The sequence below is a fragment of the Cinclus cinclus genome, chromosome 1 (assembly GCF_963662255.1).
Source record: "Cinclus cinclus chromosome 1, bCinCin1.1, whole genome shotgun sequence".
NCBI lineage: Eukaryota > Metazoa > Chordata > Aves > Passeriformes > Cinclidae > Cinclus > Cinclus cinclus.
In genome coordinates this window covers 118,469,650-118,490,500 of record NC_085046.1, presented here as the reverse complement: position 1 = coordinate 118,490,500, position 20,851 = coordinate 118,469,650, and the positions used below count along the sequence as shown (strand labels likewise).

At 34.7% G+C, this 20,851-nt stretch overlaps 1 protein-coding gene across 1 annotated transcript in view; it reads right to left on the bottom strand.

The window, feature by feature from the left end:
* Positions 1-476: 476 nt before the first annotated feature.
* The window catches only part of C1H8orf34 (chromosome 1 C8orf34 homolog), a 139,658-nt gene continuing 119,283 nt past the window's right edge, over positions 477-20,851 (bottom strand). The window contains exons 11-13 of the mRNA XM_062502207.1: positions 12,285-12,405; positions 6,544-7,022; positions 477-1,257 (exon numbers count right to left, since the gene is read on the bottom strand). Of these exons, the coding sequence (XP_062358191.1) occupies positions 1,024-1,257; positions 6,544-7,022; positions 12,285-12,405 (834 nt within the window). The 3' untranslated portion in view covers positions 477-1,023. The remainder of the gene's footprint in view (positions 1,258-6,543; positions 7,023-12,284; positions 12,406-20,851) is intronic.

Genomic DNA, 20,851 nt, shown 5'->3' with positions numbered 1-20,851 from the left:
TTTTAGCTGAAAGATAACTGAAATGCTCTGGTGCAAGTCAAATTGGACTTATTGGCCTTGGACTAAAATCAGCTGGATGCTGGATTGTAACATTTTACTAGTGTTCAAGAAGACCTGGCACATGTTCTTCAGAACATCAACTATGCAAATTTAAATTTCAGTCAAACTCTAGGCTATGGATGAATTTGTGAAACTGATGTATGAGTAAAAAACTTTTTTCAAGTGGCATAATTTAAAAAAAAATCTGTTTATCTGGCACATTTCCTATGAATACTTTATCCCATACAGAACTGTTACCTTCTGTAAAAAATGGTTTTTTCGTTTGTTAGCTCTTGATGTTTAAACTAGTATTGAGTTTTCTAAACATGCTAATTAAATCATCTGCTCTTTTCAAGTACATCACCTAAAATATGTTAAGAAGCACTTTGCATATTCACCCTTGCAGAACACAAAACTACCATGAATTAAAAGAGAAAATGTGAGACAGTAAGATTATTTACAGGTACCTTGTAGGCAGGGAGAATTTGCTACAATTTGAAAATAGTCCAATTTTTAGCCTGTTACTTGTTCTGCCATTTGGACTCTTATCCTGCTGATCTTCACTTCCATGATTAGAAAAATACTTCAAAAAGTTTATGATATTAAGGATTACTTGTATGATTAAGAACTTTTTTATTAATACAGGAACTTTTTCATTAATACAGATGAATTAAAAAGAATGTAAGCAAAATAGAGATAATGGGGTGACAGACCTAAGGAGGGAGACTATACTTTTCAGACCTGGAGTTTTTTTAGTTTGTTTTTTTTTCTTTGTTTTTGCTGGTGAATACAGATTTATTAAACAGATTATCTATTTCAAGACAGAAATAGAAAATTCTATCCATTATTTTCTGGAACAGCTGGTTTAACATATCAGGAGAAATTGTTTCACTTCGCTTAAGTAAACAGTGTTCTGTGATAATTTTGTTATTGTTCAGTGACTTCAGGAAAGCTTCTGCAAATCAATCCTATAAGGTTCAGCCCTCAGACAAATAAGTAATTGGTACTTGTGAGAAAAGCTCCTGTGAGAAGGCATGACATCTCAACAGTATCTGAAGATATAGAAAATAGAAGTAAAGTTGAGGGTTTTTGACATATTATCTGGTCCTTACACATATACTTACATTTGTCTTGGTCAGCTTCCAGTCCTTCACTTTCTGTGTCACTTGGCAATATCCAAGGTTGATGAACAAGTTGAAGCTGTTGTAAGAATTCATCCTGCCACAAACAGATCTATTTTAGATAAAATGACAGACAATCATTCTGTATAAATGAAGACTGCAGCAAACACTAGCCTCAATTAACTAGAGAGGAGAAAGTCTTTAAAAGTAAAAAAACCAACTTGCTGTGAAATAAAACCAGAATGCAGAAGATGTGCAGGCTCCTTAGAAATTTTTTTAATCTATTCAGTAAAACAAAAAACCAAAAACTACAAACACACAAACAAAAAACAAAACCAAAAAAACAAATCCAAACCCACCAAAATGAAGGGGTCTATTTAGCTATCTCTCTACTATAAATACAGATATGTAAGACACATACATACTCATCTAAGGAATGCAGTGACAGGACAAAACTGCAGATATTAAATCTGTCCCTGCAGTTTTTAGACTGCATAGACATTTCAAATTCAATTTTCTCAAGTGAGGCTTTGATTTGTCAAAATTTTCACTGTTTGTAGTCTAATAAGAACAAGAACTTGATACCTGACTTAGAACCTATGGCATTGTTGCATAAGGAGAAGGCTTAGGAAGGAAAAACATTATGGAAACTTTTGTCTCCAAGATACCATTAAAACATTCAAATATAAGTGTTTTACATGGTTAAAAATCCATATGCAGCTGAATATATACTTTTGAAAATGTTTTTAAATTGCCTACTTTTTAATATAATGTATATATGTATGTGTATAAAAATATTTTTCCATGCAGACACACATATACTATGTGAACAGGTATAAACACAGGCATATAAAATACTTTGACACATTCTTTTGCAGTATTCATGGGGAGAGATGAGACTGGAATGCACAGTTTTATTTTCAAAAGCAGTTCAAACATGCAAGTTTAGTCTCTAAAAGAAATCTTTAACATTGGCCAGATATCATAAAATTACTGGCCAGATTTTTATAAGTTCTTGAAAAAATAAAGGGGGGGAGGTGAAATACCCTGGTTTGTGTTACGTCAGCTGAAATGAGAATCTATATTTCTCTATAGAAAGAAGAACAATCTAAAGTTAAATTGTATTACCACATAAATTCTTAGGCTATCTGATTTAAAAACAAAATCCAGGCTTGTTTAAATCAGTTTTGGGAAGGCTGCTCAATCAAGATCTATCTCACTGGGAGTAAATGATTAATTCTGTCGGTATTGTGTTAAAAAAATTCCACAAAGACAGCTGCCATGACCCAGTAGTAAATTCAGGCAGGAGCTCCAGGCCTCACTCATGAATTGCCATTTCCAGTGTGCTGTGCTTGAGAAGGTTGATGACTACAACACTGAACATGCTTTGGTTCTCAGAACAGGATTCTTGAAGTAGGGATGAGGTACTCTCATACTGATCCTCACATTTTTTAATCTTCCAAAAACACAGACCAAAGATCTGAGCCAGTCAGTGGAACAGAATGAGAGTATCTGACCAAAAAGAGAGTCCCCATCACTCTATACTCCAGTAAATAGGATTAAAAACTTTGTTAATCAAGGCTATATTCAAATAAGGCAAAGTTTCCTGCTCTTAACAGTGACAGACTAATTAAGATTGCTGAATACCACTTTAAACTACCTGAATTATTGCAAAATTTCATGTGTTCAGAAAATGATATGGTAAACAAAGGAGTCAACAGTATTTTCATCTCAACAGCTATTGACAAGTATCACAGAATTCTGTCACTTTAATGGAATCCATCCTAAAGAGATAAGCAGGATTCAACATTCCTTTGCCAATTTATACAAAGCACCAAAGGATTAGGAACACATATACAAGTATCTCTGCCAAAAGATTTGGAACCTTGATTTATTACCTTTATACAGATAATAAAACTATTTCTCTAGGTAGCATTTCTTTGCTATAATTCAATTCAGCCTTGAACAGAGCTGATAATAAAACACACCTGTTAGAAATTAGTAATATTATGTGTGCCAGGAGGCAGAAACTTGTCCACAAAATCTCAGATAATTGTAAGTCTTGAGCATTAAAAAACCCCAAAACATTCTTAACAGCTGATTTGTTAAATACTTGCCAAATTATTTAAGATTTGTGCTATAACAAGATTAAACCACCCATGCTGCAGTATGAACTTTACTAAAGCTTAAGAACTTTGAATTGTATTTATTAGTAATATTTTTCTATTTAGACTTATGTTACTCTGAAACATTACAATTTAGGAAGCATACATAAGGCATTGAGAGATATGTTAAAATTCCCAATAAATAAACAAGTAAGTAAATAAATAAATAAATAAAGCTCCTTAGGGTAAAACATGCTCCTGGCATTCAGTAGTCACATTCTTTTCAACTAACTTATTCTTATCAAATATATATCTATGCTGTACTGATTAGTTACATTAACATCACCTAAGAGTAAGGAAACAGAGTTATTTGCAAAATCTTATCATAGTATCTTCTATAGCATTGGCAATATAACCACACTGTATTTACATCTAGTAGGAATTCCCAGTTGAGACCATAAGGCTAATAAGAATAAAGGCAACTTCCCTTCTTTTATTTTACTGGTTTTATACAGGAAGAGGATACAAAACCTACAATGAAAGTCACAAAATAAATTACAGTATCAGCCTTGAGTTTTATGTTTGTGATCTGTAAAAGTACAAAGACAGGACCCTTGTTCTCCTAACCCAAACCACCTCTGCTTTTTTAAAATATATCTCCATGGTCAGAGACAAGCTGTGACACAAGAAAATGAAATCATATGGCCACAAATAGGAGGAAATGTCTAAAATGGCAAAAAATGTCACAGAATAGATGTATTTCCTGGGTATGTTCTGTCTAAATCCACTTCTCTAAGTGACTAGGAACTTAAGTACACAAAAGACAGCTTGAAAGGGCTCACAAAGCTTCCCATATAACACTCCAAAAATGAGGCTTGGAGTGGCAGATTGGCCAGCTCTCCATCAGCTACTTTCTGATATCCATGGGCCTTCACAACCTGGCAGAGGAAGGTCTTCAGTATGAACATGTCACACCAGCAGCTTTCCCACTGGAAGCAGAGCCAGTCCCAAGCTGAGTTTCCATTATGTCAAAGGTCACTTGTGCACGTCAGAAAGGATAAACAGGGTCTGAGCTGGGTCACTAGCAGCCAAGGTACTATTGTACCCAGCAAGCAAAGAGAAAGAAAAGAATTTGTCACTTTTAGAAGGGATTTTAACAGAGGAAAAGATCCTGCATAGAAATGCTGAGGTTCAACATCAGCTTTACAGTGGATTGCTGGCTGAATCTGGACATGCTACTCTAACTAGAAAATAGCATAATAATATTGCTCACTTCCTAAAATTCTTGAGATAAATATATACATATATTAAAAGTATAACAGGACACTTACTGTGAGAGCTGTCAGCAAACAGAAGTAACAAGACACAGCAAATTAAATGCGACTCTTGCTTATTATTAATATAACTACAGAAAGGCTGTGGAAGAGAATTTTTAATTGTCTGCCTTTTCACAGGAAAGATCAAAACTATGGGCAGACTGGGTATCTCTCACTCATTACATACACATAATTTCAGGAGTATATACAATAATTTTACTTGGCATCACACGACTATATATCAGTTAAGAAAAAGACTGCCTAAAAAGAAGAAAAAGGGGGTGAAGAATTTAGTTGGAGACAACAGAACCCTTCATTTATTCTGAACATTTTTTAGTTAAAAATTAATTTCAATTCTCATTTTCTGGTATGTGAGAAAATTCTAACACACAAACAAATCCCGTACTTCAAAAGAGGATACAAGGTGACTTTTCGTAAAAAAAAAAAAAAAAGAAAAGAAAAGAAAAGAAAAGAAAAGAAAAGAAAAGAAAAGAAAAGAAAAGAAAAGAAAAGAAAAGAAAAGAAAAGAAGTTTTAAAATTATTTTTTTCCATGGAAAATATGGTTTGAAAATGTACCAACTGGGAGTGAAGACATTTTCAGGAGAGCTGTAGCCACCTTCAGTCTTCATGTCTTTAATCTGGATATTCAATTCTAAGTGAGGAAACAGCTCCAGTGATGAGAGTACTGCACTGCCAGTCAAACACCAAAATCATGACTATTTATTTCACCACCAAATTTAAGTAAAATTTCTTCCCCAAATTCTAGAGTAATCTGTGCCTCATTTCCTTTCCTTCACAACCAACAATGGACATTTTATAATTAATTGCAAGGTTATACTAAGTATTTACTCTCTAATTTTCCTACAAGCAACCCTAAGCAACACTATCATAAACAGCATTTTAGATTTTCTTTAGAAGTCATGAGACTGATAACACATTGTGTCAAGTGTCACACCCAACAGATTATTAAAAGAGAGGACACTCCTCAGAAACAATCTAGAGGTATGATATTATTTTCAGTCTTGGAAAAAAGATCTCCAGGCTTTGACACATGGATTACAAAGAGATTGGTATTAATGGTGGGAGCCAACATATTCCACCACTAAAAAATTAGCAGTCTAGACATATAGTTCCTTCTCAAGTCAGTATAGAAGGACTGGCATATCCTGAGAAAACACTCACCTTTTTAAGGCATGTATAGAGATAGACAGCAGGGGTTTTCTTTCACAGGTGCTTTTATTTCCACTGCCCACACACTGAAGTTATCTTTAAGGCAGCTAAGGTTAGCAGAGGAGAATCCCACTCAGAATTTACAAGGTACTTTAATTTTTTGCTCTGTTTTGTTTTAAACAAAGACTAGTCCTGTAAAAGCCAATAATACGTGACAGGAAATTTTTATGCTGTGAATCAGCTTAGTTACCATGCATATAGTATTAGACAGTGATTCAACTATGTTGGACATTTTCTCTTGCAATTCAATTTGGTGCTTTTTAAAAACCTGTCCTTTTAGTGATGCCTATCTAATCATTCCAATTGCCCAAAAATATGAAATAAAAAGTAGATCAAGAAAATATCATCCACTGCCAGTTTGGCAGGAAAAAAAATACCATGGAACATAAAGATTAGATAAAGTTTTGTTTACTATTCCAGAGGTATGCACCTGTTAGAAACTATAATGCTAATAAAACTGCTATGCATCATACAGGCAAAGCCCTACTGAGCTTATGGCAAATTTGGGGGACACAAGTGTTTCAGTATGATTTCTGTAATAATACTGACATTCTCTAATGAGTACCTCTCAAAGCTGAGCAGTATTTCCTTGCTATTTTTCTCATCATTATACTTCAAGTTCTTTTTAGCACAGTAGGTTACATTAGGTATACTGATGTTACTCGAACATAAAATGCAATCAAGTCTTCGCATTATTAAACATAGCAAAAACATTAAATTGAAAATCTTACTTCTGATAAACTGTTTCTCTGAGTAGTGACAGTTCCAACAACATCTCCACTCACTTGCACAGAAAGCCCTGAAGCAGCACTGAGGGTCCTCCCCATTTGGCTCTTAGATGACAAAGATCTGCTTCTTTGCATGCTAATAATGCTTTCCCTATTTCCTTGGTTGCTAGGGGTAAGAGGCCGTGACAGCAAGCTATTTGGGGTCACAGGTCTGCTCCCCGGAGCTGATGGCCTGTTGGTTTGTGCACTGCTGCTTGTGACACTGGAGACCTGTGCTCTGCTGTTAGTGGGCAGCGGTGGTGATTTGTTTCCTTGGAGCTGAATGTTCTTCCCAGTCGGAGTTGGCACCTGAGGCCTCGGGGTTTGGCCCTGTGCAGCTTGAAGAGTGCCTTGATGGTCAGATGTAACTACACTGGGATGCTGGACACCAGGACTTCTTGAGAGCCTTGCTTCTTCCCACAGTGCGAGGTCCTTCTCAATGTCTGTGCACACACACATGAACAAATGGAAAAGAAAGAAACTCACTGTCGGTTTCTCTCTGGTTTAAAACTCTCAATGATTTTCTCCAATGTAAGTGAAAACCTGAAGCTGTGCAGAGAAAATCTATTCATGCTTAAAATAAAAGGCATGAGAATTAACAACGCAAATGTGTGACAAGCATTTCCTTGAAGTTTATTTACATTTAATTCACTGCAAACACAGCTATCCTGCCTCAATGAAATATAACCTCTTCAGTGAATGTCAACACAACCTATAAAACTTCCTTTTGTTCCACCAAAATTATGTCTCTGTGGCTTTTGAAAAGTTATTGCAAAATCAAAATTAGCACCAAAACAAGATGAAGCAGTGATGTAAACTTGCCATTCTCAGCTGCACTGAAAAGCAATCCAAAACTGGCTCAAGGCAAAACTTTTGCTTATGGCCCTGCTGCCTGCGTCCCAACCAAAACTCTGAGGGAAGTAACTATTCAACTCTGGCACATCTGGATTTGTGATCCTGTTTGAACCTGAATTTTGTGCTCTGGTCTGCCATCAGTGCTGGAGCAGGTGATGGGGTCACCAATATCCAGAGTCCAAGGAGAAAAGGTGACAGCCCTACCTCACATAAAGCCATAAGAAATAACACCTGTTTTAAAAACACAACAGATTAAGGACAGTGAATAAAAAGTGTTTCCTGAAATAATTTAAATCATATTAATGTTTCTAATGAATTACATCAGAATACAGCCATCAAAGTCAGGCGAGGGTAGCTGGAATTTGGGTTAGCATTGATAACACATTGAAAGTTCTTGCACGTACAAATCTTAAGAAACAGTTTAATCAAGTTTATTTTATCTTACACTTCTGTTAACAAATTTTCACTTTCACTGGCATGTACTCTACTGTACTTGATTTTCATAGATACAGCTGATTGTCTTTAAAATAGTAATGCCATTTCTCTTGTACATGCACAAGTCACAGACCCAGAAGCTGTAAATTAGCAAGGCTCTAATGATTTAAACACCCGTTAAGTCAACTTGTCTAAAATAAGCATTTAATTTTTTTTTATTTTGATAGCAATTATTTCAGGTTTTAGAAGTCCTAAAAGAAAGAGATTCTAAACTGCATACTGGAAAACGAGATTTTCTTTCACTTGCATTTACCAGTAGGGATAAAAGGAATGTTGTATGTTAAATGATTAAAGATGAGCTGCCTTTAACATCAACATGTTTTGTAAGATTTTGAAAACAGGAAAATAAGCTACGCCAATTTCATATTACCACTCTAATACAACATATTGCAAACAATTCAAATGCTATTACTAGAAAAGATAGTAAAACTGAAATAGTTGTGAAAGCCTCAGATAAAAGTATCTCTCAACTTTTAAATATTAAATATTTTGCTCTTAGCAAATTTCAAAACATAGTCAATATTTCTAGCACACATTTGAGAATATTTCTAATAGACCCCTTAAAATTAATTATTTCCATTTTGAAATTATTACATCTTGAACTATTCTTCCACTGTGCTTTCACTTTGGAACTTCATAGAATCAGAGAATGGTTTTGGTTGCAAGAAATCATAAAGGTCACCTGGTTCCAAACCCCCTGGTCATGGGCAGGAATGTCTTCCACTAAATCATGTTGCTCAGAGCCCCATCCCACCTGGCCTTGAGCACTGTTAGGGACAGGACATCCACAGCTTCTCTGGGCAACTTGCTCCAGTGCCTCACCACCCATCTGGTCAAGAATTTCTTCACAATACCTAAATCTCTCCTCTTTTAGTTTAAAGCCTTTATTCCTTGCCCTATCACTACTTACCCATGTAAAAATGCCTCTCCAGCTCTCTTGCAGGCTCCTCTTGGTACTGGAAGACCAGAATTAGCTCTCCCTGTAGCCTTCACTTCTCCAGGCCAAACAACCCCAAATCTCAGGCTGTGAGAGATGCTCCAGCTCTCTGAGCATTTCTCTGGCCTCCTCTGGACCAGTTCAAACAGGTCCATATCCTTCTTATGTTGGGGGTTCCAGAGCTGAATCCAGCACTCAGGGGTGGTCTCATGAATAGTGTATCACAGAAACACAGAATCTTCTGAACTGGAGGGGAGCCACAAGGACCATCAAGTCAAACTCTTCAGTTTGGGATCAAACTCGTGACCTTGGAGTTATTAGCACCAGACTGACCAACTGAGCTGATCTTAGAGGGAGAAGAAGCAGCTCCCTTAGACTGCTGCCTGCTCCTCTGGTGCAGAATGTGTAAGGTGCCTGGTAAAAAATCAGGGGCCAATAAATGATACTGTGGGCTACTTGATTTAAACCAAATCAAGGATATGGTCTTGTAAAGATCCAGCTTAGTCTATTTCTTTTCAAAATTACAGATGTACAACTTGCCTGTAGTGAATTTAGTATGCTAAGAAGTAGCATGAATATTGAATGATTCAATAAGAGTTAAATAAACATTATATGCTGGCTCATGTTTCCTTATTTCATACAGCAATCAAGCCTGCAGAAAAACCAATTATCATAATCATTTCTGTATACATAATTAACACGTTCCCATAGCATAATTATTCAGTTTTATTTACACATCTTCTGTTTGATTTCGCTTTAATATAAGCTTTTCAATGAGAAAGAAAAATAAATCACACATTCCCAGCTTTGCAGTATTATCTGATAACACCATATTAAATAATACAGTTGAATTATGACTTAGGATTTTTTTAAAATCCTTGTTGGTATAATTTAAAGGAAAATAAAATGCAACGGAGCAACACAAAGACATTTTGCTTAAAAAAATAAATCCAGAATAAGGGTATGATTCAATATATGCACTTACAAACTGTTTTATTTTTTAACAGTTCTTCTTGTGATAAAATATTTTCTGGAAGCATACAGAGACCACAAAATCAGTGCAACAAACCCAACTGGCAAAATACTTGAATAAACTACCAAAAAAATTGTGAGAATATCTCTTATGTGATATTAAGCAGCCATAGTAACATAAAAGCCTGGATTTTAGACAAACAAAAAAAAGCCAGATGTACAGATGGAAAAGAAAACTGCTTCAGCATCTGATTTTGTAAAACTGCTGCTTTCAAATATCAAGGTACTGAGGCCGTTGCTGGCTATTGGTTCTAACTCCCAATTTAGGCACAGACACCAAATTATGCCTTATGTTAGGAGTGATTTTTATCCAACACATAGTCCATAAGGGAGGGCCAGGCCCCTTAAGAAGGTGTATCTGAGACAGGGGACCATATTTCATCATTACACAGGTAATCCAAGTCATATCTCAGGCATCTAAATTACTGCCTGGATATGCAGCCATTTCATAGAATTAATAGGTTCCATTGCGCTTGCTAAGAGAACTGAAACAAGAGACTTGCTGATATCACAGACACTTGAACTTTTGCAATTGTGTAAGACAAATGAGGCTAAGCAAAACCACAGCATTATTATCTGAGGTACTCTGAACTGATTATTCACGGAAATTACGTTATTCTTGTCTTTGAGGGGAGTAATTGTCTCAAGCACCACTGGTGTTACAACAGGACATGAATTATTAGGAATACAATAGTCCAGTGTCTAATAATTGGGCTGTTTTCATGTGAAGCTCTCAGTCAGACAAAAATTACTGAGTTGTAGAATGACTGAACCTCATGTTACATCTTTACTGAAATGACAGGCCACAAGTCAAATGACAGGAACAGCACTGATGTAAGAGAGAAAATCTTGTGGGTCACACAACTGCAGAAGGAATCTCAGAGATTGGGCAAATGTAGCTGGTTAGTTTACAGTCATTTAAGTATTTTAAATTCCATATTCTATTGAATATTATAGTTATTACTGTCAGCTTTTCCAAGGGACTGCATTTTTCATTGCATAATGCACGCAAGAACAGCTTGTATGACTATGGAAGTGAGACCAGTTAGGACATAAATCAAAGTAGGGAGATCTTCACCAGACTCCTCCTGAGTGACATCATATGGGAAAACAAATTATAGGGGCCCTTCAGTAGCACAGATCCCTGCTATGCTACAGAAACCACATATTGGTTTGCTGCTCTCCTGATTCTCACTAGATGTTCCTGGGAGTTTTGGTTTAGGGAGAGGGCTCATGGATTTTTCAGTCTAGTTTGGCAATGGCTGCAGCTCTAAATAGCTGTAAGCTTTATGAACCTATCAAAAAATTTGAATTACAGCACCTTTAGTGTCAGATACACAACCTACCTAAAAGGCTTCATTAGCATATATAATAATTTTTAGTTCTTGCTCATTATGAGCAAAACTTATTCCTAAAATGCTTCCCTCACTGTGCTCATACCTTTGTCGTCTGCCTTGACCTCAGATGCAACACTCCCTTTCTAAAGAGGATATAGCTCTCCCACCATTGTTATTGGCAAGAAAAATATCCAAAGTATTTTAAAACACCAAAACACCAAAAGTGTTTTCTGCCTCACTCTCTAAGCAACTTAGAAGAATAATCAAAAAAATTTAATTTCTACTTTCATTTTACATATACAGTCTTTACATTCCAGTGAAGCATTACTTTTCATAGAATTAGCCTACGAAGCTTTCACCATATGACAAATAGCATGCATAATACAGGACTATCACACTATAGGTCTGTCATACCTTTTAATGAATGCTGAAGATAGAAAACATTGGTTACAAAGAAGAAAAAACTGCAAGCTAAATTTCAGAATATTGCTCATTAATTTTTATAAAGCTCTGAAACATATTTTCACCAAAACCCCACGCTTTTTGTTTTGTTTTACTTTTCAGAAAGTTACCCCATCAAAGATGTTGCAGATGTTCCAAGGCACACAAATTAAGAGATTTAATTCAACCAGAATTCTCATTAATAAGGTTTTTCCTGCAAAGCAATCTATTATCCAGTTAAAGAACCACTGCAGTCTGCTTTGAAAGACTATTTAACAGTAAGTAAAACATCAGTACCTCCTTATTGCATAAGTCTAGGGGAAATATGAAAACAAAAAAAAGGTGCATTATTATGCTTTCAGACCATAGTACATTTAACATGGTTTAATTACTATTTAAGTAGTGTACTTTCTGTGATTACAGTCAAGTTCATTACAGCTACAAATAAAACACTAATTGGTGTTTTCTTCAAGGCAAAAAACTAGAAAGTTTTCATGTGTTTTCATCAGCATGTGAGTTAGATAATTTTTTCCTTCATCTGAAATATTGGCAGAGCAAGCTGGGTGAGTACTTCTAAGCATTTTATGGTTCTTTGATCCCATACATACCAGCTAGGTGTTTTTCCATGGTCTGAAGTTCTTTTGCTGCTAAGGAGTCCTTTAGGAGTTTCTGCCTTGGGGAACTTCCAGGTCTGACAGTCACAGCATCCAAGGTCCAAACTGTCTGAGACTTACACAGATAAAAAGAAAATGGAATACTTTTAATTCAGTTTCATATTTATATAGGAAACAATAAAAAGAGTGGTGTCCCCATCTAGGATCAGGAATCTGGTGCTTATTATGTAGAATATATAAAATTTTATGCAAAATCCTACAAATATCATTTCTTAACATACATAAAATAAATCATAGGAATTAGTTAGAAGAAGCAGTTCTAAAATAACTCAAATATACACCTTCACATAAGCTTTTGCTCTATGCTGAGACATCGTAACAGGAAAAATTCCTCAATGATTTACATTCTCTGCAGCTCCAATTACTTAGTAGGGGTTGCACTTACTTTAAATTACCATAACATTTGGCTCAGCATCTCTGCAAAGCTGTACTTCTGGGAATATAATAGAATTTCCTAATCAACATTTCCAGTACTGTTTTATCACTGCAAGAACTATTTTTTTCAGATATGGCAACTAAATCATCAGGGCAACATAGCTGTTTGAAGGGGCTGTCAGAGAATAGACCATTGCCCTAGTCTCTTCTTTATTGAACACTGTGGTATTAAAAATTATTTGCTTTTTCTGGAACTCACTCAATATATTTTCATTTCAGGAAAGTTTTGTAAAATATACTATGTGGTAAACTTGATAGATTTGTATGTAAAATGCACAATAAAACATATGACCAATTGTGCAAGACTTGCTTATAAAAAAAACCAAATGAAAACAACAAACAAAAACATCAATTAAATAATTCTTGACAGCCTATCTGAAATAAAGTTTACATTGTTACCTCACCAAAATATTTCATCTGTAGTCTAGGAAGTTTTGTTGGTTTCCTAAAGAAACAAGGCTTATGCAACGGTCACATTGTCATTCACCTCTTACTAATTTTTAAATCTTTAATTAAATGTCAAGCAAATTCAGACAGGCTGCTGTTTCAAAGACATTAGGCTGAATTAATTTCAGGGAGAAGAATGATTGATCAGGGGAGGGAGACCCAAACTGGTGTCCCCATTCACAGAGGGCACAGGGGACTCCGCAGTCCTCCAGGCTGGAGCTGCATCACGGCCGGCACCGGGCTCTGCGCATCACTGCCTGGAGTGATGGCACTTCCCTGGCCAGACTCTCATCCCACAGGGAAAGGTGCAGCACAGTTCAAAGGATGAACGTGAAAATACAGGTCTGGTATAATGTCTATTAAAAAAATAAAATTGGTTTAAATGGTGTAGCTGCCTTCTTTTTTAGAAAAATAGGCATAATTCTACAGGAGTAAAATGTTATATGGGATATATTTTATATCATTCTTAATCTGTTCCAAATAAACACTGCCTTGAATGCAAGTGATCATTATGAACCACGCATCTTTAAAATATGATAACACAGATTTTTTTTTTAAAGCAACAGCTCTATTGTAATGTTGTTCATACGTATGCAAAAAAGCCCAGTCACAGCTACCAGCATACAAAACAGTTTAGAGCTGCAGATAACTCTGTTCTTATTAATTCATAAAATCTTTAAAACAGTAATAACATTTTTTTTAATTTGCCAAATGTTTTTTAATGCTAATTCTTCCCTGGTTAAAATTGTATTGCTATTTAATCACATGCAAATACAGAGGAATGGCAGAATAAAATAATAAACTACACAGAAGTGAACTCACCTTCAAACAATTTTACTTCAGACATATCACTAGATACACTTGTTCCCCTATGAAGTTTTGAGCATATTTCACTTGGGTCCTCACTGTGAATTCTCTATCCAAATAATGACTGGGATTGCTGAGCTCACTACAGAATATTAATCTCTATTAAATTACATTCCTAAATGCTTATTTCATATGGATATTAATTACCCAATATCTATCTCTAAATGGAAGAATATATTATTCTGTGATCAGTTCCTCTGAAATAAATGAAAGTAAATAAGAGATGGGAAGAAGGAAAAGGTATGTAAGAGAATTCAAATTTTTCATTTTTCAACCTATTTTTAGATATTCTCTGTCCCCAGATTTTTATGAAAAGGGACATTTTTATTTGCATTTTATATGTATAGTATGTTTTCATATCTGGGAAAAAGCATAAGGGAAAAAAAAAAACCCAGGGTTACAAGGATTAATCCTTTTTTGAATATACAATTTCATTCATGAATACAACTCAGATGAAATTTGGAATAAAAACTAGTCAGTGGTCTGTGGCAATACTTGATAACCAAACTGCTCTTCTTATTTTTACATTGGACTATTCAAACTTATTATAGCAAAATATTATCAGGTTTCAAGCTTTTTAAACTTCACCTCTTCAAAACATACTTCCAAAGGTTAGTCTGATGAGAAGATTTCACTTTCCATGTCCTAGAAATGCTTCTGGAAATGAAACAGAGTCATCTTTCTCTTCTATAAACCTATGCTGGTTTTTTGTACATTTTGCCTTTACTGTACTTCTTTCCTTTACGCACAGTAGTCATGTAAGACTCATACAAAACAAAGGTGACTGAGTAAAGGAAGCTCTCCACTGTTACATATTCAAACTCCCTGTCAGATACACAGTTCCAAAACCCTGTGAAACGAAGATAACTGGATGAATTTTACCCCAAATTTTGTAACATTTCCTGTGCATTTTCAATTTTATGCAATATTTTAAGCTTTTTTTTAATATATATTTTTTAACTAACAGCTTCACGAAAGATCAGAAAAGTATTGCTATAGTATCTATGGAAGATGAGATATTTAATATTAGCAATTTCATTTCATAACAAATTATGTGCTTATAATAATAGTACCTTCCAATTAAATGCTTACTTGATAGAGAATCAAAATTATCTGGGAAAAAAGGGCATAAGAATTCATTAAAACTGCACTGTAACCATTTTTTGTTCTTTCTCTGAAGCTAAATATTCCATGGCTATAACCAATGACATTTTTGGAGGCAGGCCCAGGTAACTTTTTATATATTTCTAAGTAACACTGAGCATTAAAAAACATTTTTTAACATTTTGAGACTATGAGTTCATCTAGGTGCATAACACATAAACACAGAGATCCTCAGTGTCTCCAGCAAACAATTTATGCAACAGTCTTATTCCTAAAAGCTAAACCCAAGGTGAAAGTAGGGGATGTTATCAAGAAGACTTTGGAAGCATGTCAATTCAAATGCAAGAATAAATGAATTTGTACTGCCCTAGCAGAATTCCCTGATGCCCCTTCTCTCCACTGGATACACAGCAGCAGTTCAGATATGTCATTTTAAAAAGAGATTCAGGCTTGCAAACCATTTATTTAAAAATTCTTACTGAACTTCACCAAAACTTATCCTTTGTCTCCCAGCCAGGAACTGCAGAGATGAAACACTAATGTCAGTTAACTTAGACTTAGATGCTAATCACAGCAGACTGAATATAGTTGAAAAACACAGCATGTATATATGAAGTATGTGTATAAAATCCTTCCAATTATTTCAGCATCTTCCAAACTACCATTGCCATTGCCCATTCATTATGCTTTACAAATATTAGCACAAAATTTATAAATGGCCTATTTGCATTAACAAGATTAATGAGATCTAAGTATGAGGATGTTATTGAAATACATTCTTGTCTTTCTAAATTGTAGAAACATCATTGTGTCCTGTTCATCACCTTCAAACTTTGAAGGTGAGGCAGTGAGCTCTGCACCAGAAATATGTTCAAAGCAAGTATTTGGGATACATTTATCAACTTTGAAGGTCAACTGCATGTCCATTTCTTAAGTGACTTTCTTTGTATTTCATCATCAATTCTTCACATACAATACATTCATTATTGCTTTTTTCTTCCTTATATCCCTTAGCCAAATTACTGCTAAAATAAAAAATTACACACAATAACGCCACAGATAATTCCTCTCATCACTGATTCGCCAAAATTCTGGAAAATACTGTAACTTACTGGGAATGCCAGAGTGTAACAGAAATAAAATTAAGGAGGTCATGAGTAAGAGTAAGAAAGTTTTTTCAAGTTCACTCTCTGTGCTTCAATCTGCAGAACAACGCCACACAGCATGAATCAGTACAGCTTTTGTCCCTAAAAAACACCAGTGCAGATGAGAATATCTTGATCTCACCGTCAAGCTGAATTGACCTGGGCTATGTAATACCCAGTGATACCTGGTGAGCTCTACAGAGGTACAGCTTTTCAGAATAGCTAAGACCAAGAATTAGTGCTCCAACTTACTTACAACATCACCTGAAAATCAAGCACTTGTTAGAAAATAAATTACCCTTCCTTACTGGCCATAAAAAGTGCTAATAAACTATTCAGCATGTATTTCTATGCCATTTTGACCTGTCCCACAGTAAAACCCAGGTATTCCCATGTGTGCCCACAAGGATGTGGAAGACTACCTAAAATGAATGATAACAATGAAATGAGGAAAAGGTGAAACCAAATTAGTTAGCTTCTGACAAGCTGTAAGTATATGAAAAGTGGTTTTATTGCACTTTTGATTCTACATGTTTTTACTAATCAAGCATAAATTTTATTGGTAGTTTCAGGAGATAAAAGTGTAAGGAATACATTCAGGTTTAGTTTTCTACAATAAGAGAGCTTTACTTTGCTGAATGACTTAAATATTTAAATTGACACATTTTACAGAGATCTCTCTAACTTAAAAGGAAAGTGAACAAAAAAACCACCAACAACAAAATAAAAAAAAAATCCCAATAAACAAAAAAACACAGAAAACCAACCAACCAACCAACCAAACAAACAAAAAACCACCCCACATCAAACAAACCAAAGCCTCTTTATTGAACAATTTGTTTACAAGCGTCCCTTCCATTCTGGCAAAGCAGGTGGCAAGTACAGATGTTCTGCATGCAGAGGATATTTTTGGTGTAATATTTTGTTTAAGGATTCTTCACTCAACATGTATTTTGTGTAAGGAGGTCACCTCATGTTTAATCTTTCAGCTTCCGTAATCTGTCCAAGGACATAAGGTGACAAACCCTCTGATACTGTAAAAACACAAGGCTTCTCGGAACTCTCCTACAATATTGACTGCCCCCTCTAATCCCCCCTTCCACACTAGGGCCTGTTCTACTTGAAATGCCATGTAATTGAAATTACAAGCTTTTGGCTTCCTGTGGCAGCCAGCCAGCAGCACATTTTATACTAAACCTTACACTAAAAAAAATGATAGTTTGAGTTAACTTTACACATAGGTTTTTTTCTGTTTACAGGAAAGTGGGAAGCAGGAAGTATGTGGACACCTGGCAATCACATTTGTTTGACTTTTTGAAATGCAACCAGAATAATTTGTTTTCTAAACTTCAGCTCTATTTACTGCTATTTGGTCTAATATTTCTGAGTTTGTCATGCCCAAGAACACAAAATTTTAGACAGGAAAAACTAGGCATTCATTGATTTCCTTTTCTTACATATACTTTTCTAAAGTTCAGAATATCAGAATATTCTTTCAATTTAGAATTATAGTTTAAAGGATTAAATATTTTTTAATAAGAATATTTTCACCCAAGTGGTTTTTGGGTTTTTTTTTTGTTGTTGTTTGTTTGTCTTTTTGTTTTTTGTTTTTTTTAAGCTGTATATACAAAATCTGTGTCTGGTTTATGGATTTTGTTTGACGTAAGGGAGGTCTCAACCAAACAGGTTCAGGGTATGCAATTCAAACTACTTTATTCAATACTTGCAGGAATTATCACTTATTTCCCAAGAACCTCGATACTATGTTTTTCTAATCAACTTGTATTTTTAACTCACCTAACAGTGGCTAAGTTTACACATTTGTGTAGGGCTTTTTTACTACCTGTGGAAGAGATGAAGTAATCTAATACTAACTGTTATTATTTTTATAGAAGATTTAAATTTTGAGGTTAAAATTTGAAAATACATCTTTCAGTACCTGGATTTCTAAACCAAAAAGAAACCAGCTTTGATTTGAAAACTTTTGTATCAGAACATACCAACTTGAACATAAATATGTTCAGAAATCTCTAATTTGAACATAAATATGTATATAAATAAATATAAATATGACCCTCATAATTCCTACTACCGCAGAGGTGCACTGCTGTTGTTCCTGATATGGCAGTATGATCTTAAAATAACTATTTGAATGACTAACCTGCTAAATGTTAAACAGTGACCCCAACTCAGTAAATAATTTATAGATTTGGTTAAATGCAGAATTTTGGATGATTTCTGTTGATTATCCTCGAACAAGTAATTAAGTTACTTCATAGTAATGTTCTAGGGGGAAAATGGGAAAAACTATGAAAATTTCTAACAAATAGAAATGAAATAGTGTAACACTGTAATATTATTGTATTCAACATGTATTGACAGCAAGAATATAAAAGCTTAGTTTTTCCTTGTGCATGAAGCTTCAAGTCACTTTATGAACTGAATTAAAGAATTTATGCATTTATCACAGAAAATCCATGTCTGTATTTCTTCTATGAAAGCAAATTACATGTTCCAAAGCAGTAAGGAATACAGGGGAAAAATTATTTAAAACAAAATACTTCTATAAAACACTTTATTACAGTATTTTTCTCCACAGTAGTAAAGAGCAAAAACCCAAGGCACATTCATGCAGAAATGCTTTTTGCAGTCAGACAACTTTTTCTTCCTGTTTCTGCTGCATTTGGATTGGTTTGCCTTACATGGATAATTTGCAAAGAAAAATATACCTTTTTATGTGCATGTGCAAGGCAAGATTCATATAAAAAAACCCCCAAAACTAAGCATAAGGTCCTGTTAGATCCAGGTGGTAAAAGAAACAAGTCAGAGAGAAGGCAAAGACTACTCAATGTGATCTGCTGAGTGCATGTGCCCTGTCTCTATCTGTTAGTCACTGTAAAGTTAGCAGCTTCCTCTGAAACCCTGGTTTTCCATTTCTGCTAGAACTCCAAGCCACTTAATTTTTTCCTAGAATCAAATCTGTATTTTCTTAGAGTCTTATTTTACTTTATATTTCCAGAAATGTTCTAAACATTTGGCTAGCAAAGCTTTTGTACACCACAGTGAAAAAATCTCAAGAAAATGATTTTGCATTTTGCCTGGCACTTTTCTCTACACAAAATATTTGCCAGGCAGTAAACTAGGATATCTAAGGATGTTTTGAATGATTGCTTCCACTTTGAATTCTTACAAAACACTTGGGGAAAGTGCTGATTCCTGTAAATACTTCAACCAGCTTTTTGCCAGCTTTACTCACTTATTCATCCAGAATGCTTTGTTTCGGGTTGTACAGCACTGAAAATCTAAGTTCTCAATTTTCCAAACATTAAGTCTCTTTACGAAAAATACAGCACTTCAAAAGATTCTATTTTAAAACATATAAAGAAAAAGGTATAACTGTAAACCCCAAGTTTTTCAGAAATAGGTATACAAAGCTGCAAGAAAATAATAATACATAGTGTAAATCACACATGAACTATGTTATAGACATAGATGTTGCCTGTCTCTTTTGAGTGCTAGTATTCAGATTGTTTTAGTATCTACAATAAAGATACTACATGTGGATTCATACATGGAGACATGAAAAAAAGAACCCAAAGTTTTTTTCTGAAAATCCTTATGCATAATTCTTGCTATTTTGTCCTACAGTTTCTCTCAAAACACTTATGCTCTGAAGGTCAAAATACCTTTAAGGAAAAATATATATTGTCAAATATACTGTAGCAGAATAAAATTTATATAATCACCCATTTAACCACCAACAAACAAAAACAAAATTACCCTATTGGAATGCAGTATCAATATTAAATCTTGCACACCTTGAACCATGTCAGGAATTTTTACATATAATATGCACATTTGAGGGAATACCATGAATCAATTTGTCAAATTTATGAGAAATGTCTGATCAACATCTTATTCTATTTTTCCCTCATCTTGTATCTCATAAAATATCTAAAAATCATTCAAGTCATGAGAATATATTTTGGTATCAATTCTGAAGCAATTTTACAGGCATATTTATTACTGCTCTGAAGGATTGTGGAAATTCATTGCAAGATTGTATTTATCTACACAGCCTTCCTATGAGGCATCTCAGTTTTATCTCTATATTTTGTATGTCAAGATTGTCAAAGAAAAGTCTCACTGAAAATTATTAGGGTAGCATGGAACAGATCTCTCCTTCAGAACCCTGAAAGGCAATGAGAACAGTTGGATCATTTGTTTCTTTTTGAGGAAATACATTTACAGACAAAGTGTTGGGTAGCTGGATTTTATTTTGAATATCAAGCCATTATATAGAGGCAAAATTACACAATCATCTAGCTACACACTATTTAAGCAAGGATACTAAGACACAATACACCAAAAAACAAACAAACAAAAAACCAACCAAACAAAAAAAAACCAAACAAAAAAACCCTCAAAGCATATGAACTAATAGTAAATGGCTCCTTAGAAACTTAGGCAAAGTAGTTTCTCAAGAGCTCAGGATGTGACATG